This window comes from Watersipora subatra, chromosome 4, assembly GCF_963576615.1.
Source record: "Watersipora subatra chromosome 4, tzWatSuba1.1, whole genome shotgun sequence".
Lineage (NCBI taxonomy): Eukaryota > Metazoa > Bryozoa > Gymnolaemata > Cheilostomatida > Watersiporidae > Watersipora > Watersipora subatra.
The window spans coordinates 14,049,084-14,071,280 of record NC_088711.1 but is presented as its reverse complement, the minus strand read 5'-3'; the positions used below and the strand labels follow the sequence as shown (position 1 = coordinate 14,071,280).

The following is a 22,197-nucleotide window of genomic DNA, read 5'->3' as shown; positions in this document are numbered from 1 at the left end:
ATCTGTGAAGAATTCATTCTAACAAGTTAGTGTAGCTTTTTGAAACAGTTAATTCTTTCATATTTGTTCATCAATGTTAAAATAACATATTTTGCCCATTTGTTAAATTTTTATCAAATAATCTCAACTGGTTTAGATATTTTGCTAGTTTAACTGAAACTTTTATAGCACTGAAATCGGTATATAACTAGAGGATGTCTGTTTTGCTAGCCCTAGAAACGGATGGAGCAAATCTGACTTGGACCTCGTGCCTGCAGTGCGCTGGGGGAGAAGCAACTCTCAAAGGATGTGGTTCGGCTACTCATGCTTCTATTGACACCACAGGTAGGCAGCTGCTCCACCAACCTCACTTGTAACTCGACAGCTATTTTCCTACAGTGCATGAACTTCTGCCTTTACATCAACTCAACCAATAGGAGTTTTTATGGGTTTGACTCCTGAAACAATTGTTTATACTAGAGTAACTAGACTAATCAAGAGCATGTTTGTTTGATAGCAACTGCCGAGGCGTATCCAGCAGGTACCAATTGCTTTGACCTCTTCAGCAACTACAACATCACACGACATGGTTACTACAAGTTTGAAGAAGGGCTCATTTACTGTTCATTCTATGGTCAGAGACTGTTCTATCCTTCTTCCCTTGATGTTGTCTAAAACCTAAATAGCTAGAACTAATCATTAGTATATGCATGATGAGTAACTTGTCTCAAGTGTCTCTTAGTTCAAAGAATGACTCTGCTGTGGCCTTTTTATGAAAACATCAAATATGAAAAAATCCATTGCTATTCACATTAGCATATCATTTTCTCGCCGAGATCAACACAGTTAGTTTTCTCTTTTGTGTTGCAAAAAGTGGTTTTATTAGACCAATCATTTACTAATTGAGAGAATAAGCTTGCATCCTATTGGTCGGATCAGAACGTAGAAAAGCTGCTTTCACGTGATCACATTTTTCTCGAATCCGATTACTCTAGAATAAGAGTTGCATGATCACATATAATACATGAGTTACTGTAATTTAAAAATGAATGTAGTTTAGTGCCTCTTGCAAGAAATATCCTAGGGTACAATTAGTGGATAAGAGAATGTATAAAATGTTAAATGGTTGAATAAAGGAAACAAGTTGGTAACAAATAGCCTTAGTTCAGTTAATCACATTTGCTAACAGAGAGCAGGTATTTGAGTTGTGTAATCCAAACAATTACATCCTTTTAACATATTTAGAAAAGGTCTTTGTCTTTGAACAGATAATCTATTTTTATTTAACATACAACATTTACTATTCTAACTTTTCAACTACATATCATGGGGAAAGTGTTTTTATGGAGTTTAAATGAATTTTTTTTTAAATATAACGACTGCTAAGGTTTTCAAACTTTTTTAAGCAACTGTAACTTTTAAATGTCATACCATGGAAGAAGTGTTTGTTGAAATAAATTAGGAGGAAAAATAAAACTGTAAAGGTGTTTAAATGTAAATGTGAAATCATTAGCAAGTAATGGCTACCTATAATAGTCTGTTTTGCTACGATTACAATGGAAAATTATTTGGTATATGATTATATGATTTTAGTTCGTTTCAGTGTTGGCATCATAAGGCAAAAAGATCGTATAGAGTGGTATAGAAACCCAATAGTAGTTTTCTAATGCAATCACTGCCTAGTAAAAATTAAAATCATTGTCGTTAAAAAATAGTAACAAAACAATATGTTAACCTTAGTAGCTATAGTTACCTACAATAACTTCAGCGCATTTTTTGGTTATGTTCTGCAAGAAAATGTAACATTATAATGTACTAAATGCATAGGTCTAACCTTCAAGACAGACGTGTAACATAAACGCTGAGTCTAACTTATATGAATTCAGCTTACTAAAACCATACTTGAAGAAAGGTTTAGTATGTACTTTTGTAAACTTTTAATCAAAATTTTACCACTTATCTGTTTGCGGATCCGTTTTTAACATATCGGATAACGCTGAACTCAGTTGCATATGCCAAATTTTAATTTCGAGAGAAATTATTGTTAATATCGTTTTTCGGAAATCAAATTAGCTTTAGTACAGCGAGAACGGAAAAGCATTGTGTTTCATAGATCTTCAATTAATACGTCATTCAGCGCATGCAATCGAGAAAAGAGTGTATGCATTACATAATAGCAGCTGTGAATCGTAAGAGCCTTTGTAGACTGGTGGTTAGACAATTGGATTTTGAACTTGTGGTTGCAATCTTCGCGAGTTCAAATCTAGCATGATGCGAGATTTGAATATCAAACATCTAACAGCTATAGCTGGACATACTGAAGGACATACAGACAGACAAATTTTGAGATTTATATATGTAAATATAAATTCTTAAGGATGTCGTCGTCATCGCTGTTACCTGTCTGTCCAGCTATAGCTATTAAAATCTTGGAATGAAAAGCTCGCTTCATGCTGGGTTTGAACTCCCAAAAATTGCAACCACAAGTTTTAAACACACATTTAACCACAAGGCTACACAGCTCGTACAATTGCATTGCTTTTATCATATACTGTATGACCTCGTTTGATCACACTCGCTAAATGACATGCTATTTAATAAATTGCGCCCGCAGGTTACAATGCTCCTGTTAAAAAATATTTTTGCCTAACTATATGAAACACTACAAAAAATTCGCTAAGGCCAATTTGTTTCCTGCTATACCGATATCAATATAAAAGTCTCTCGAAATTAAAATTTGGCGATTGCTGTACTGATAACGGCGAAATAACAAAAATGTTGATATAATATCCGCTGAAATGCCTCTCACAACGCCGGTATATATTTATATTTATTTATATATATAAACCTATATATAGTATCTTTTTCTAAATACTTAAAAAAAACTAAAAGGATTATATATTTTATACAGTCATACCTCAACATACAAGCCTAATGCGTTCTGGGACTGAGCTTGTATGTCAGTTTACTCGCATCTCAAGGCACTATTTCCTATATAAAACAACTAAGTAAAAATTAATCCATTACCATATTATGAAAAACCACCTAAAGAGGATATTACGGAGAAAAAAAGTGTTTTGAATTGTTGTAATTCAGTACCTACACTAACAAAGTAACAAATAACCATTTAGTTGTTTTGATCTGCAATAAAATATAACATCACAATGTACACTATTGAATCGAGCTTTACCTTGGAGACAGACGCTGTCGATAGGCGGTCTGAGAGACTTGAGAGCAGCGTATTCAGTAGACTAAACATTTGTGACCCTACATAATAGAAGTGTTGAATTTAACTTAAATGAATTTAGCTGACTAAACACACGCTTGAAGCTAAGTTTTAACCTTTTGCCAAACTTACTTCCATTTTTCATCATATTTTTATAGTATCTGTTTCCGGTGTGCTTTTGCCTCGCATTCACTATAACATTTAGCCAACCTGTTAAAAACTTTTTTCAAAATGATTTTGGGAAAAACCCAGGCAATGCTGTTTTTGAAATACTTGCCCATATAGTGTAGTGACCATCGTGAACCAGCTCGTATGCTCGTATCTATGGCGCCTTAAAGTGCCTCGCGTTGCGCGTTCACAACTCGAGTTGGACAACTCGAGTTGTGAACGCGCAACGCGAGGCACTGTAAGGCGCCATACATATCTCAAAGATTACTTGTCTCTAAAGGGAGAAACCTACTCAAATGAAACTGTGCTTCGTTTTCTCTCTGTGATATATTTCTCACTGATCAACATATTTCTCACTGATATCATATTGTTTTTTATCATGAGATGATAACTCTGCAAGCCTGGGATTTCTAACTCTTCAAGCAAGACTCATACAAGGATCATACTTTGATTCATGTATATTTCTCACTGATCAATCAACATTCTTATATCACAGCTACACTTTGTCTGGATGACCCGATACCTGTCGGACGAGCCAGTGTAATAATACATTCAAGGCTTTACCTGTCTGATGCGACAGTTCAATGTGACCACGGATACGAGTTTCCTGATAAGGAAAAGAGTAAGAATGTGACCTGTGACTCTGTCCCTAACGCTGTCAACTGGACTCAGTTAGAATATGACACATGTCAAAGTGAGTACTATCATGTCACAAGCTATGATAGCTTATACGATCTCTCAAGAGAAAATGTCAATCGTCCTCTCTTGTAGTCAGTAGTAGCAATTGAGGTCAGCAAAAATGTGGAGCTGATAGGTTTCTGGTATATAATCGATATATCTTAGATCTATTATCTGTATATTGTAGTTATTTATAGCTATATATAGTTGTGATATATTTCAGATGTTAACATTTTTTATATATTATAAATATATTATAGATATATTAGTATATATTACAGATGTAGTACAAATGCTAGTCACAGACATGAGTTTTGTCATTTTTATCAGCTCCCCCCGTTGACAAGAAATAAGGAAGCAAAAAAGACATTTAGCAAATTGCAACCTAATATACTTATCTACTGCTATTAATTCTAAAAGTTATACTAGATGTTTATTTACCAAAACTAGTTAGAATTTTAATATCAACAACTTTCTATTTCTACCATAATTTCTAATATAAGGTATAGATGCACAGATTTAATTTAGTTTTGTATGTGAGTCGATATTGGAATATTACTGTAGCATTAAAAAAACTTTTTTACTTCCGTGTTTTGCTTTTGGTTAGCATGCATTAAATCAAAAAGCATTAATGTCTGTCTCGCTTAGTTGATGGCGAATACACGCCTTAGTGGTTTCACAGGAGTTGTGTGCCCTCTTCCTGAAATCAACTGCACAGAGCAGATGTTGTTCAATGGGAGTACATTCAATCCCAATACCTCCTTTTCTTACAAAGATATAATTAGCATTGAGGCAGAGAAAACAAAGGTATACGTGACGCAGAAGGACAACGGCGATGTGTTTCGCAGTTCAATCGTGCTGCTACAGTGTATGGGTGATGAGTATTGGAACATGACCTATATCAACTGTACAGGTATGGAACATGACCTATATTAACTGCACAGGTAACCTTTGTTTTTTTTTTGTAATTTCAGAGTTGATAGGTCAAAGCTTTTATTATAACTCCCATTGCTTGTTACTGAAAGAGGAAATTTTATGAAGTACTTAACAAAATTTATTGTATTATTATAGAGATGGAGTGTATTTATAGATTCATCTTTAGTAATAATGGTCAGATCTTACTAGGGTTTAGACAAAGCTATCTGTTATTATATTAGCTTGTTATGGTGATTAATATTGGTAGTTGTGCCTTTTTAGTGACTGCATGCTCTGTTTTTATTCACTTCTCTTCAATCATGGAATTCTGTGTGCTCTATGAATGGCAAAGTAATCTTCTGGTGAGGTTGTGAATGATTTGAGTGAATGATATGGATTGTGAAGCAAGACTGTAAAATGTTTGTGAATGCAATGGGAACTGTAATTTCAATGTGTGGTGTGGTAATAAGTGTCAACCTGCTGGCACCTGCCAAGTGACGGATAAGCTCTACCCCAGGCTTTTTACTAAAGTATGGCAGTTGATGCTATTTTGGGAAACGGGTGAGTCTTAAAACTTCATGTATCTTTGTGTAAAATGTCTAATAGTAAGATGTCTATTAAATTATGTTTGAGAAAGATTAATTTGTCTCTGAACCTGTTGTATTATCTTGCTAAAAGAGTTTAAAGATTTATTTGTGTCATTTTACTAGTTTAGCTTGAAACAGACTGCTTCACAGTTGAAATTACATTTTAATCTCTGACAAACTTTCAAATGCTGATGCTATTGTTTAGGCATACATTGATGAACTTAGTGATTGTTAACAGAAAACACAGTGGATATAGGGACGTTGCGTGATGATTTATGAAATACACAATGTTAAGACGGGTTGTATTTGGGAAGGTGAGCCTATACAGATGACAGGAATAAGATGCTGTCTGCTGCTGGTCATGTGTTCTCATTGCTAAAGAGGAAAGTAGAGAAGACAACTGCCCACTATCTTGGTATGTATTATATGAAGAATAGTGCACTAGTAGACCATATATTTAGTAAACCTGAGAGTAGGATTGCTTGTGAGGCAGCAGCTGTAACTGGTACAAATTTCCACTCACTACTCAGTTTAATAGCTATACTCGGTTTATCAGCGCAACTGATGATCTCTCACAGCTAGCTAGACTGTCAGGGTATTAGTGTATATAATAGAGATAATCTCTATTTATCTCTTTCTCTCCCACTCATACTCTGTGTGAAGCTGCTAGTAGTTATTCTCCAATAACTTACAACTAGTTTGCTCATTATAATCTTACAGTAGCCTATATGGCTGTTGATTGTAAGAAATGTAACAATTTGTCAAATTAAAGTATGTAAGCCACTAACACTGAAAAGTGTGTTCACCAGCATTCTGATGTACGATGCAAGACAGAAAATTTAAATGAGCAAAAGTGAGTGAAAATATTATTTAGCAAATTTATTGAAAAAGTCATAAGCAAGTTAAACTTGAAAAATCTGATTTTTGTAAGCTGGTTAGAAGCTTGCCGGCACCAAGCTTGCTAGATGCTTGCAGTTTTAGGTGGCTCCATATTTCTAGCGTCTAATACAGTAAAAACATATTTCTCTGACAAAACCAACCCGATACAGTATTTTTGTTGAATGCGTTAGAAATGAAAACGATACGAACGGCTTCATTTAGTGCTTGTTTGTAGGCTTCATTTAGTGGCTGTTTGGAGGCTTCATTTAGTGGTTGTTTGTAGGCTTGCAAATTGAATGTCACGAGCTTAAATCTGCAGAACGGATTTTTGGTCCCTAAAACTTTATCGCTATTATTAGACAGACAGACAATCACATTTATATAAATAAATAAAGTTTTATTAACGCACATATTTAGAGATGTTTGGGATGGTACAACAACAGTTCAAAGGTTGGCTTCAATCATCTCTTTTTAGCATTGACTACAGGATATGAGAGGTTGGAGCAGTTTCAATTGATACATCTATGCAAAAATATTGTTTAAAACAGGACATGATGTTGACCTTCAAGATGTGGATGCAGAGTCTGATTTGACTATCAGGGAGATTAACAACTTGGCAAAAAACCTGATGTTCAATGGCAGCCTTACTACTGAAGAGAAGGAAGAGCTTGTTTCGAAAATTGGCCATCTGGCTTACATGGGTATGCAGCTTTGGACCACATCTTCAATTATATGAGTGTGATATTGAGCATTTGGTCATTGGAAATGGAGTCAGCGTGTTTGTAGCAAACTTATTTTTACAACTTCATCTACATGAAAGTTTACTAAAATATCATTACAATTGCAGATGTTCCATTTGATAAATACTATCACTGGTATGTGTATTCTTGCCAGGAGCACCAGAAGCCGGACGAACTGCGGCTACTTGTCTCAACGAGATGATAACTCTTCTAAAGAGCAGAAGCACATCTGAAACATTCAAGGACAAAATCGTGATGGCTATCAGTGAGATTTGCTACCTCAACAGGTAGTGTTACTGATGATTGTGTAGTTCTGTTACCTCAACAGGTAGGATTGCTGATGATTGGGTAGACCTGTTACCTCAACAGATAGTATTACTGATGATTGTGTAGTTCTGTTACCTCAACAGGTAGTATTACTGATGATTGTGTAGTTCTGTTACCTCAACAGGTAGTATTACTGATGATTGGGTAGTTCTGTTACCTCAACAGGTAGTATTACTGATGATTGGGTAGTTCTATTACCTCAACAGGTAGTATTACTGATGATTGGGTAGTTCTGTTACCTCAACAGGTAGGATTGCTGATGATTGGGTAGACCTGTTACCTCAACAGATAGTATTACTGATGATTGTGTAGTTCTGTTACCTCAACAGGTAGTATTACTGATGATTGTGTAGTTCTGTTACCTCAACAGGTAGTATTACTGATGATTGGGTAGTTCTGTTACCTCAACAGGAAGTATTACTGATGATTGGGTAGTTCTGTTACCTCAACAGGAAGTATTACTGATGATTGGGTAGTTCTGTTACCTCAACAGGTAGTATTACTGATGATTGGGTAGTTCTATTACCTCAACAGGTAGTATTACTGATGATTGTGTAGTTCTGTTACCTCAACAGGTAGTATTACTGATGATTGGGTAGTTCTATTACCTCAACAGGTAGTATTACTGATGATTGGGTAGTTCTATTACCTCAACAGGTAGTATTACTGATGATTGGGTAGTTCTGTTACCTCAACAGGTAGTATTACTGATGATTGGGTAGTTCTGTTACCTCAACAGGGAGTATTACTGATGATTGGGTAGTTCTGTTACGTCAACCGGTAGTATTACTGATGATTGGGTAGTTCTGTTACCTCAACAGGTAGTATTACTGATGATTGTGTAGTTCTGTTACCTCAACAGGTAGTATTACTGATGATTGGGTAGTTCTATTACCTCAACAGGTAGTGTTACTGATGATTGTGTAGTTCTGTTACCTCAACAGGTAGTATTACTGATGATTGTGTAGTTCTGTTACCTCAACAGTTAGTATTACTGATGATTGGGTAGTTCTATTACCTCAACAGGTAGTATTACTGATGATTGGGTAGTTCTATTACCTCAACAGGTAGTATTACTGATGATTGGGTAGTTCTATTACCTCAACAGGTAGTATTACTGATGATTGGGTAGTTCTATTACCTCAACAGGTAGTATTACTGATGATTGTGTAGTTCTATTACCTCAACAGGTAGTATTACTGATGATTGGGTAGTTCTATTACCTCAACAGGTAGTATTACTGATGATTGTGTAGTTCTGTTACCTCAACAGGTAGTATTACTGATGATTGGGTAGTTCTGTTACCTCAACAGGTAGTATTACTGATGATTGGGTAGTTCTATTACCTCAACAGGTAGTATTACTGATGATTGGGTAGTTCTGTTACCTCAACAGGTAGTATTACTGATGATTGGGTAGTTCTGTTACCTCAACAGGGAGTATTACTGATGATTGGGTAGTTCTATTACCTCAACAGGTAGTATTACTGATGATTGGGTAGTTCTGTTACCTCAACAGGAAGTATTACTGATGATTGGGTAGTTCTGTTACCTCAACAGGTAGTATTACTGATGATTGGGTAGTTCTGTTACCTCAACAGGGAGTATTACTGATGATTGGGTAGTTCTGTTGCCTCAACAGGTAGTATTACTGATTATTGGGTAGTTCTGTTACCTCAACAGGTAGTATTACTGATTATTGGGTAGTTCTATTACCTCAACAGGTAGTATTACTGATGATTGGGTAGTTTTGCCCACCATATTGTCATTTCTTTTGTATTCATCAGCTTGCTAGAATTTTTTACTTCTGTTGCAACCTCGTTTACAGTATAGAGTGTTTCATTATAGTTTGGTGTGCAGTGGCATACTTAAGTAGGCCTATCTAGGTGCATCCAACTTTGATTAGGCGCGTACTTGAGGAGGAGGAGAGACTGATAGGCCTATGGTTATCTCAGCATTTGTTTATTTGTACGTATTACATTTTGTATGGCTAGTTCTGTTTTCTTTTTTCGATGGTCCTTTTTGTTTTCATCATTAAGCTGAGTCTAGAACATTATCAGCTATATCTCAGCATTTTCATGAGCGCAAAAATAACAAGCTAGTATTATGCATATATATATATAAAAAATTGTTGTCTCACCCCGGTTAACCCGTATGGGTGGTAGTTTCTGCTCTGACTCGGGTCTCCTACCAGAGACCTGGGAGTTTGAGCACTCGCCTTAAGATCTTAGCTGTTCCCAGTAGCGCACTTTTCTGCAACTCACCTGAGTTGATTGCTGTTGGTATTTGGGCAAGCCACATTTTATGCGCCGGTGTTATTGCACCCAGTGCCCCAATGACTACTGGGATTACGGTTGTTCTTACATCCCAGCATTTTTCAATCTCTTCTCCAAGAGGGAGATATTTCTCTACTTTTTCTTTGCTGTCTATATTGTAGTCATTGGGTACTGCTATATCTATTATAGTAGCTCTCTTATATATATATATATATATGTATATATATATATATATATAGATATATATATAGATATATGTATGGCCTTAATAAACCATATATGAGTATGGCCTTAATAAACCACAACACTGGTGGGAAGCTCCTGGTAAGGTGAATGAAAATGACCGCGCTAAGATCCTCTGGGACTTCTACATCCGAACTGACAAGCATGTCCTAGCAAACCAACCAGATATAGCGGTGGTAGACAAGGAGAACAAGAGGGCTACTATAATAGATATAGCAGTACCCAATGACTACAATATAGCCAGCAAAGAAAAAGAAAAGGTAGAGAAATATCTCCCTCTTGGAGAAGAAATTGAAAAATGCTGGAATGTAAGAACAACTGTGATCCCAGTAGTCATTGGTGCACTGGGCGCAATAACACCGGCGCATAAAATGTGGCGTGCCCAAATACCAACAACAATCAACTCAGGTGAGTTGCAGAAAAGTGCACTATTGGGAACAGCTAAGATCTTGAGGCGAGTGCTCAAACTCCCAGGTCTCTGGTAGGAGACCCTAGTTAGAGCAGAATTTACCACCCATACAGGGTATCCGGGGTGAGGAAACAATTTTATATATATGTATATACAGTATATATATATATACAGTATATATATATATATACAATATATATATATATATATATATATATATATTGTATGTTTAACTGTCCTATTTTAGGGATAACCAAAACAGGGCTGTTGCTGCTCTTCCAGTATTAGTGGAGATGATGGGGAACATCTCACCTGTACACAGGTCCAGACTTGCCTGTTATTGCATAACTTGTCTTGTGTGTAATAACTACACCATGCTAATTCAGCTTCAAGGTGAACACTAATGTTACAATAGCAATATGATTGCTGTGAAATCTTTACAATCTTTTATAAACTCCTTTGCTTTTCTCTATAGTATTTCTCTATAGTATTTCTCTGTAGTATTTCTCTATAGTATTGCCAAGGAAAATTTATTCATCTTAGGTAACACGCTTTGTGGTTTACCCCATGAAAGCAAAAAATGAAGTGGTATTTAGGGCATAACCATTTTCTTTTTAATTGATTTTAATATTTTAGCATTGTACTTATTATCTGTTTATGATAGATGTACCTGAGCTGAAAGAAAATTTGTTAACGTGTCGAAATGTGCGAAGCCCTTGGACTGGCTGGTCAGACAACTACGCCGATTTGCTCATAGATATCCTGTATTCGGAAACCAGCGGTGCCTCCCATCTGCTTTCATCCAGCTACCGCTCAGACATGACTCGGTGATTGTAGTCTTGTCTCGCCTCATTTATTATAGTTATTTATATTTGATGAACTGATTAAGTGTCTGATAGCATTGTAAGCATAACTGGTATTGATACTATATCTACTTTCGGTTATAAAAGAAAGACTTTGTTCTAAAGGTACATATTAGTAAATTTACCAGTTAAGTTATTAAGTTTCAGTAGAGTTTTGGTTTTGTTCTTTGAATTTGAATTTAAATATAGAGAGCTAGTTAAGTGTGGTTTTGCTACCATAGTCACAAAATAAAGGCAGGTCCCAGATAAACTCCTCTCTTTTAGTAAAAGTTATTGGGAGCCACATGATTGAACTTCTGACTAGTACCGTTTATATTGAAAGCAATAAAAAGGTATCTGACCGATCGATTTATAGCCTATCAGTACTAATCCAACTATTTCTTCAAAATCCCAAATCTTTGCAATCTATAGCTATTACAGGGAGCCTATGTTTATTTTATCTAAATTTCTAACAAGAAGTCTTGATTGCAGTCCGCACATTGTACATACATGTACCAACAAAAATATATTTTAGTAGAACAATTGTACAGATAACAAAATTGCAACAGGTGAACTTAAGACAGAGATGTGCCCTAGAGACAGAGAAGTGCCTACGTACGACACACGGCCTTATAAGATATGCAGATGTTGGAAAACTCACAAAAAATGGAATCTGTAGCCAACGTGATAAACTAGTGTATGTAGTAGTATTACAATTAACACAACTTGACAACTATAATAAATTGCAGCAGCATCATTTGAAGGTCACATTGATAAATGACCTTGTCAATTTTTTTTAGATATTCAACTTTTTAAACCATTTACAAGTATCTGTTTGAGCAAATATCAAGGGCAATCACATATAAAGTATTAAACAGCCACTGCTTGACTAACATGGTGATGGCGTATTAGTCAGCCACTGCTTGCCCAGCATAGTGATGGCGTATTAGTCAGCCACTGCTTGACTAATCTAGTAGTGGCGGGTTAGTTTGTAAATGTTAGGCCAGCAAGGTGATCAACCGCAAATAAGTTTTGATGCAGCCAAAACCCAAATTTTGTGAAGGCGTTATGATAACTGTAGCTAACAAGACAACGGTACTGAGGCTTGAGATAATTTGGCTGTCCACTCATTTTTATCAGTATAATTATCAGTATCAGCGGTTACCATATCAGCTAACGGATGTCAGTAAGTGTCTTACCTCAAGTTAACTCTACAAACAAATGTTATCTATTCGGTGTGTTGCTTATCTTTTTTCACAGGTCATTTTGATAGGTTCCTGATTATCTTAAGCTAAGATTTCCAGCTAGAATGCGAATCCATCGCAAACAAGCTTGCCTTTTTGCAAGTCATACTCTCATATTTCAGTACATCATTATAGTTGAAGTAGTCTTATACTAAAATCAAAAATGACAAGTGAAACATTAGGCGATGTTAACGATATTTTGGAACATATAGGAAACATGAAAAAATATCAGCTTTGTACGTTATTTTTGACTTCGTTGTTTTATTGCGCTGCTGCCATGCAGACATTGGTTATCGTCTTCACACAGGCTGACATGGACTTCAGGTAAGTGTAAGTTAGTAAAAATGCTTTTCACTACCACTTAGCAATAGATGCCATGATATGTAAATGTTACTTGATCTAATGACTCATAATTTTTATTGTGCTGTTTCACATAGCTGTCTACAACATAATACAGAGTAAATACAAAATGATAGCCGCAACATGCTGATTTTAGTATTCTTGATATTTATATTACAAAAAAGCTTATCTTGTTTGTTCCAAGAGATTGTTACTGATTATTTAAATTTATTACAAGATGTGTACCAAATATATGCTTACAAAATATAATCATTGTTATTTTGAACAAAATGTTTCCTTTTTTACAGCCTCTAGTAATAAGTTAGTTGCAATGTTGACTAGAACAATGCTGCATTCGCTTTATTACCATATATATAAAATATATTCTCACAACAAAACATGAGCGAAACGAGTGTTTGGGAGCTTTATGATAAATGCATATGTGCACACAACTCAAGAAAATTATCAACGGCTGTACCCAAACTTTGAACCGAAATCCCATCCAAAAATTTAACCATTTTTGTGTGGAGTCATTTAAGTATAAGAATGATACAAACACATATAAACCTATTTAAATACATGTATGTTACCAAGTCTTTAAAAAGTGTAGACAATATCCTAAAACTTACCCATCTGATCGGATTATACATAAATAGAAAGGTTCATTTGGCCTAAAATCGCCATCAAAACCTGGCAAGCCTTTTTTAATCAAAATTAGGACCGGCCAACAAAACGCCCATAACGCAGTGCGATAGATGGTAGAACCATAAAGCTGTGCGTATTTTACAAGAAAAACGTGCACATTGCACCAGACTATGGCATTGTCCAATTGCCGAAGGTTTCTGTAATAAACGTAGAAATACAGAAAAGTAATCGTTTCTTTTTTGCCGATTTTAAAGATAACTCTGACATTTTTGACACTTATAATGAGTACTTTGGTATTCCAATTGATGTCCAAAGCAGTAAAAGTAAAGGAAATGACGATGATATTTTTCTAATGATTCTTATAAGATTATTACAATATTTAAGTATAAGAATAATTATTCGATTTTATAAGATTATTATAAGATTTAGTTATAAGAATAATCATTTGAATTTATAAGATCGAAGTATATAGTCACCGATGGTGTGCAATATATTACTGTTATTCTTTTTCTAAAGATTTTGTTGATGATACTACGGCTGTGCCCAATATCGCGGTACTGCCAAGCCGTTTTTAATATCTGCAAAATTAAGTAATAGGCCTACATTTTCTTATAGATATACATCTATTTCTATGACAACCAGCTAAAATCGGTTTAGATTTTTAAATTCAGCATAATTTTTTGCATGTAAATACAAAAATCTAGATAAATATTACAACTTCTTGATATTTGTTGCTAGGACCTTTTGAAATGTAAACAAAATTGTGCATTGGTTTTCGTTTCTCAAACTTTAGCACCAGTTTTCTTAGAACTTTGTTTTCGCACTGATGGTAAACATGCATTCAGTTTATTAACCATAAAATCTGCTGTAATTAAGCTGGAATCAAATTTTTTTTGCAAAATAACTGACAATTTTTTCCTTCTGCTAGTGTAGATAACTCTAAATCTTACACACCCGACTTAACCATGGTTTCTGTGACATGACCTATTTCTTTATTTGGTTCCAGTTTGCATTAAACTTCCAGACACATGCACCAAACTTCCAGAATGCTAATGCTTGCTTTCTGTTACAGATACTGTCAAATCCATTCTACATTCAACACAACCAACTTTCAAACTGTGTATATTACACAGCAGCTTGCCATTTTACTTCTAATTTTGCATTTCTCCTATTGCAGGGGAGAGATATAAACATATAATCTTTTCCTTTCATTATTGCTGTTTGTTGTACACAATAACACCCACACCCAGTACATTACAGTTACCATTGCAGCCACCATTGCAGTTATCCTATTGCGCTGCAGTGCCATTTGACTGCTAATATTGCATTTCTCAACCATCAGTACCCTTTCTTTTTACCATTATCACTTTGGTCGTGGGCTGTATGGCATGGGAATTTCTAGTAATATTAAGTACAGTATTAACAAAATGTTAAAATGGTTTGTTCATCAGTTGATGATCATTTACAAAACTCAAATTTAATTCTTGTCAGTGAATTACTCTGACAAAAGCCATTTAAACTTGTTATTATTTAAGACAATTAAATTTCAACATCAACATCTTTTAGTTTGACTTATTTCAAAAGTATTTATGATGCCTAGGTAACATGGTACCCATAGCACTCCAGGTATCCAGGAGATCAACATAAACATGACAAAGCTTTTGTTGCAGTAAAAAGTCGGCGCTGTATTAGTACATGTGTAACATTTTAGACATGTTAGACGCTTATCTTTGCTTTAGCAAAGTATTCATCTCGTTACTTCGCATATAACTTAATAACTCAGGACCTAATGACTTAATCACTCAGAACTTAATCACACTGGACTTGATGACTTATGACTTGATGACTCATGACTTAATGACTCGGAACTGAATGACTCAGAACTTAATGACTTAGACTTGATAACTAATTATTATGTATTAAGTAGAAATTAATGACTCACGCCTTAATACGAGTCACGAATAAGATTGACCATCATTTTTCTTTATCTATTTACCATTATTTAGTGATGTTTCTCCACACAAACTAGTTGTCGGTCACATGACCCTCTGAGATCAGTAGCCAGACTAGCATCTATCTTTCTTTTAGATTATTCATTTATGGCAGTTACTCATGCGGTCTACATAAGTGAAAACTTCCATGCCCAGAGCTCTCTGTTATAAGGAGACCAAAATGCAGAGGAAGTTGTCTTTAAGCAAGTAATGGTCAGGGTATTAAGAGAAAGTTGTTGACATTCTGGCTTTAGCATCAGCCATTAAGTCTGTTACCTACAAAACACAAAAATAAACATACCGCAAGTAGTTTTTAGACTATATTAATACTGCTGCGGAGTTACCTCTCAAGGTAAATTGTAACCTTATTGTTTGGTCGGTTATTTGCAGTTGCATCGATTCGTTGAAAGCAAATTATAGTGTGCCACAAACAGGAAACGACACATGGGATGACCAGTTAACTGGAGTTTGTTTTTACACCAACTCAAGCACAGAGTGTTCTAGTTTTACATACACGAGTGAAGTATATAGGAGCACTGCAGTCAGTGAGGTATGTGTGTTGGCATAGTTTGTAGTTAATGGGGTCAAACATTGCGTTAGTTCCAATAAACGTCATCAGTACTCACGCAAATGTACTGCTGTAAGGCTCTGTACATACTACAAGCAAAAGATCATCACTTCGTATATAGATTGTGATGAGTTGAAACATTTAGGAACTTCAGCTAGTATATTGTAAACAACAATGTACAATTTTATATATATATATATATATCGTTAAATGACTGGTCGAGACTGTAGCTGTCTTTTAGCCATGTCCAAATATGCATCTATATTTTAGCCAGTTACTATAAAAACTGATGCTTCAAATGACTTGAAATTTGGTAATTCTACATAAGAGAGTCTCTTCAACTATATTGTGCTAACAGATTGTTTCACCTGAACACGGCCTAATAGGGCCTTCAATATAGGTTTTTGGGGTCTACTCAGTTGTAGCTCTCTGGTTATAAAAATGTTTTTTGATGGACATCAACAAGTCAAAACAAAATTATCTGTTTTTAAATGCTATGAAAATTGTTTGGGCTGTTACAGTATTACATTTTTAATGCGTTCACAAACGTATAGTTTAAATGAAGGTCGTACAGGTGTAAAGGTGAACAGTTGTTCTTATTCTTAAATAGGCTTCCTCATTTGCTCTTTCTACAGTACTATCTCATTCTAGTGTTTCAGCCACTATAATAACAATTCTACTTTGATTGATTCGATGTGGAATTATGACTGACATACTGAGCAATTGTGTTACAGTTCAACCTTGTATGCTCCAGAAATATTTGGCCAGCCTTAGCCAACATGTTTCTTATGTTTGGGCGAATTCCCGGAGGGCTTTTAACTGGTCAGCTGGCAGACAGGTACGTATATATATTATATGTTTTAGACATAATATATACTATCTATTATATACTAAATACATACATATAACAACTATATATATAGTTGTTATATATATACTAGTTGTATATAACAACTATATACAATGTATATAGTTGTTATATATATACTAGTTGTATATAACAATTATATACAATGTATATAGTTGTTATATATATACTAGTTGTAGAATATATTGTAGTTGTACTTATCTATGCAGCTACTGCCGGTTTCATGACCTGTCTTGTCAATCTTTGACATGTATAATATGTATTACATAGTCTATATATAGTTCTCAAAGTTTGTCGACTGTCCTTCAGTATGTCCAGTTACAGCTATTAAAATTTTGGAATTAAAATTTGCATCCAACTGTTTTTGAACTCACGAAGATTGCGACCGCAGTTTTGCAATCCTCTAACCACGAGACTATCTAAGCTCTTACAATTCATGGCTCTTACTACATAATGTATATACCCTTTTCCATTTTCACACCCAAAATGACATGTTAATCAAAACTCTATGAACTCTTAGCTCTATGAAACGTGACGCTTTTTCGGGTTTTCGTGAACTTGTATTTCCGGTTTTTGGTAAGGTTCAGTTGCTAAATCCCCGGTCAAGGCCAAGTCCTTTCACGCAGACAATTGTATTATTTTGAGTAGTTTGTACTCAAACGTTCAAGGAAAAAATGAAGTGGTATTGTAGTTGTTTGCACTGTAGAATTGCTTCTACATTCTCTCTCTATTCGGTCAGACAAAGACAGTACGATATCTCATTTTCACATTTGTACCAGTATCGAGACGTATCAATATCGTCGTATTCAAAGTTTTGATGGATAGCTTCTGCTGGAACAGTAACCTTTTTTATATACATGTATACACACACACACACACTTCTATGCACGAATTGTTATTATTAATTCAACATATTCAGGGTTTTTATTTCTTGTTTTCTCAGTTCGTAATAATTGTATCATTACCAAATCATCTTTTATTGTAATTGTAGCAAAACAGACATGATTCAGCTATTACTTGCTAATTATTTCACATTTACATTTAAACCCTTTTATAGTTGTTTTATGTTGTTGCTTAATTTAGTTGTCCTGCACAAAACATTTTCTTCGTGATATTAAGTTTGAAAGTTACAGTTGTTTGACGAAGTTTGAAAACTTTTACAGTTGCTTTACTTTTTTCTCTTAATTCATTTAAACTGCACAAAACACTTTTCTCATGATATGAAGTTTGAAAATTAGACTGGTAACTGTTGTTATATGTTGAATAAAAATAAATTTTCTGTGCAAAAAACTTTTATTACCCAGGCAATACCAGGGATTCAACTAGTATATGTATAATTGTATATACATAATACTTGACTAGTGTTATATGTTAATATGTTGTCAATAATTTATCATTATACTTGGCTAATGTTATATGTTAATATGTTGTTAGTAATTTGTAGAAGCTTATGAGATTTTTACTATTCAATATTACAGTAACTCTGTAACTACAAAGTCACAGCTCTTGTTATCTTCAAGATGCTAAATAGAACAGGTCATAACCAGACAATGACTGTAACACTAGCAACTCACAGTCAAAACACAGGTTTTTGCAGTTTCAGTAATATGTTCTCAAGCTCTCCACATGTCATGACTTGTCACTTGTAGGAAGCTAAAATGTGACATCGCTTAAATATTTTTGGCAGAATTGGAAGAAAAAAGACGATCACAATTGGGCTGTTCCTACTCGGAGGCTTTGGTTTAGGAACAGCGTATTCAGTAAATCTCACCATGTATATAATATTCCGTTTCTTCTCTGCTGTACCTATCGCAGCTATATATAATGGCTGTGCCACTCTCAGTAAGTGATGCTTAATGTAAAAAGTCACTACATTATTTTGACAAGGCAAAACATACTTTGTCGGAGAATCGATCAAGCCTTTACAAGAATGAAATAAAGATGAAGCTACAGACAGCTGTGGTGCAATGGTTAGGCTGCCAAATGGATTTTAGTAGGTCAGTGGTTTGAGCCACACAAGGGCCATTGATAGTGTTAGGAAGACCATCCAACTACAATCACTCCTGTGTTATATCAGTCTAAAATCTGTAGACCCGCTCAAAAAACACCAGGCGGTTTTCTCACTGGGGTATCAGACTACAACTATTCCAAGATTGTTTTAGATAAACTATGTCAAACTTAAACTATAAGTAGGCAAGTGCAATATTACTTAGGCACACTGTAAGTAAGCAAGTGCAATATTGCCCAGGCACACTGGAAGATTCTTTTCTAGGAGAACACGAGAAGAAACAATGGCTGCACTGACTGTCTATGTTTATGCAAAAGCCAGGACCAAGTTTTAGCAAGATTTGCAAACCATGGTGGGAATCTCCAGTGTGTCTGCCTTTAGGTCGGTTGCACATGATCAGCAGTAAAGGAAACCAGAATTATTATTTGTAGCCAATCAACTATCAGTTTATTAGATTGTACCTTCTGATAGGACGCGTTCTTGTCTTCAATTGTGACCATTCTAGCATTCTTTTTGCCTTCAAGAAATCTCTATTGCTGGTCTGGTTTGAAATAGTCTTTACGCATTTAGTAACTTTGATGTCATTTTTCACTTGTTGCAAGACAAAAACAGGAAATTTATCATCAATTAGTTTTACTGTATTTACATAATGTACACATTTTGTTATAAATACTAGCTAGGGATAAATAATTAATTCACATTAAATGGCTCACTTTACAAAATACAGTAACATAATTATCTAACCTTATGCTTTTTATAGTTACTGAAGTTGTATCTCCAAGTAAGCGAGCGCATGTGGTGATTGGACTTGTCTACTCGTGGGGAATCGGCATCTGTCTTCTCTCCCTCTTCGCCTATTTCATCCGTGATTGGAGGACATTGCACATGGCTGTCAGTTTGCCGAACTTTGTCCTCTGTCCATTGGCTTTCTGGTAAGTTTTAGATTGGATGGCGATAATGACTTTACTTCTACAAGAACTGCGTTGCTGTTTAGATTTCAATCCTGTACAAATTAACTTGTAGAAAAAAAATTATTTCGATATTTGACTGCCTGTGCTTGCTCATGATGATTTAAACTAGAGTAACATGCCTATGAGAAACTGAAGGTAGTTGAAACTACTATTAGTGCAATTAGATTTTTGGCAACATGCCAATTATAGTTATAGTTTATACTTCTGTTAATATTTTAAGGCTTTTTGATGAGTCCCCGCACTGGCTGTACAGTCAAGGAAGATACAAAGAAGCTCAAGCTGTTCTGGAGAAAATAGCTTCACGAAACAAGATGGATGACAGGTTTTCAGTTGTAGAACACCATAAAGAGAGAAAAGACACTCATTCAAACCAGGATGGGAATAAAACAGAGATAGATGGAAAGCTTAATTCTTCTTCGTCCACATCTGAAGATGATTCTAAACATGATCCAGGCCAGTGCATGCAAATGCTCAAAACGCAAAAGTTCGTGGTCATTCTATTGATATGCGCCTTTGGGTGGTGAGTGCACATCTTGTTTTATCAGATTGCTGAAATTTCTCTGTTCTTCTATTCTAGCAGTCGTTCTTGCAGAATGCTGTTCATAGATCTAGAGACTCGTGTCCTACAAGTTCCTTCAAGTTCCTGTATACTGAGGTTATTTAAAGTCAGTTCAGAGTAACCATAAATATATCACTATTTACACTCACTACTAGTTAGTCTTGAATAATCAATCATATTTAGGTACAAAATAGGTAGTGTTTGTAAAGCAATACTATTTAGGAAAACATCGTTACATTTGAAAAATATATAAAAAAGAAGTTTTTTAAAGAATAAATGAGTTAACGATCCTACAATGTAAATAATTCATTCCAAAATGTTTATGTTATAACCATTTTACGTTAGACGAATCATAAAATACCGTAAATTGTCTCATGCATTCCTAGATTGTCCCAAACTCACCCTATTGGACATTCAAATAGGAAAAAGAATTAAACTTAACTTTTTAATTTAATTACTGTACAGTAACTGTGGTATTATTGGTTTGTATCGATGACTTTTATTTATTTTTATCATTTTCACTTGATTTAGGGTCCATGATTACGGTAATTTTACAATAAGTTTCGAGGAGCTCGCAACTCCAATATCAATTTAAATTGCGTTTTTCATTCTTTTAGACAGCAAGGTCTATGCTGCCAGGAAAAAAAGTTTTATCTGTCCAAAACAAAGTAAAACAAAAATATACATTTACTATAATAAGAACAGTATCTGTCTGTTTATCCCTGGTCCAAAGGCAGGGTTGGGGGTTTACATAAAAGTTTGCTTTCACTGAAACTCCAATATGTCTACTATCACAAGAGCGGTATCTGACGATCGGTAGGTTTTTCCAAAGTTTTCTCCTGGTTAGAGCTTAAGATAAATGATTGATTTTAACGAGACTCCAACTCCTGACATGGTGATTGGTAGCGCTCTAACACCTCCACCAATCAACCGCCTTCAAGTATTTCTGAATAATTGCGCAGCTACTAATTCTCTGTGGTTTATCAGCGCAACTGATGATCTCTCACAGCTAGCTAGACTGTCAGGGTACTAGTGTATATAATAGAGATAACCCTATACGTTGGTTTATCCCCAAAGTGTGGCAAAACAATCATACTTTTAAGGCTATTTATCGGTTATTATCTCGTTATTCAATTCAAATTGGGGAATATGCACCGACTTCACGCATTACATTATATAGAATTGCTTATGCAATAAGATGCAAAAACTTTACATAAATTCTTTACATTAAGTGGAATTCACGTAAGAGAAGGTTTACCTCATAGAAGCATCTGCTGTACAAGAGTGTGAGGTATGAGATTATAATGTGACAAATATTGACAGGTTAGCGTGTGACATGGGATATGCCGGCCTCGCCATTGGCTCTGGCCTCTTACCAGGCAATGTTTACATTAACAACGCCATTGGAGGTGGGGTTGAGCTTATAGCATACTCCATGGCTCTTCTGGTCATACCAGGGGGCAGGAAGAAGATTTATATTCTGTTGGTAGCCTTTGGAGGAATTGCCCTGATCGCATCTGCCTTTGTAAAATATCTCTTATCAGGTAAACTTGCCATAAATATGTTGAACTTTTATTGTTGAGTTAGAGAAGACAAGCTGAGAGGTAAAAAAAGTATGAGTTCTCATAAGCGTGTACAGTATATACATGGCAGTAGCAAGGGTCAGTCTGGGTGGTTGTCAGTGTTTATCTGGTCGGGTCTTATAGAATCACAATAGCTTGAGTATTCAAACATTG

The 22,197-nt window shown here is 35.2% G+C and overlaps 2 protein-coding genes across 2 annotated transcripts; both read left to right on the top strand.

Annotated features, from left to right (window-relative positions):
- Positions 1–218: 218 nt before the first annotated feature.
- Positions 219–11,463, top strand: LOC137394897 (armadillo-like helical domain-containing protein 2). The gene is made up of 9 exons (XM_068081676.1): positions 219–324; positions 497–613; positions 3,870–4,067; positions 4,734–4,964; positions 5,868–5,968; positions 6,981–7,133; positions 7,327–7,459; positions 10,674–10,819; positions 11,091–11,463. Exons 5-9 carry the CDS (start codon positions 5,896–5,898, stop codon positions 11,255–11,257), a joined length of 672 nt encoding a protein of 223 aa, XP_067937777.1. The 5' UTR covers positions 219–324; positions 497–613; positions 3,870–4,067; positions 4,734–4,964; positions 5,868–5,895; the 3' UTR covers positions 11,258–11,463.
- A 1,212-nt stretch (positions 11,464–12,675) lies between these two features.
- Positions 12,676–22,178, top strand: LOC137393950 (solute carrier family 22 member 21-like). Its single transcript, XM_068080664.1, has 7 exons — positions 12,676–12,836; positions 16,810–16,893; positions 18,611–18,765; positions 19,692–19,863; positions 20,123–20,422; positions 21,785–22,005; positions 22,168–22,178. Exons 1-7 carry the CDS (start codon positions 12,676–12,678, stop codon positions 22,176–22,178), a joined length of 1,104 nt encoding a protein of 367 aa, XP_067936765.1.
- Positions 22,179–22,197: the final 19 nt, after the last annotated feature.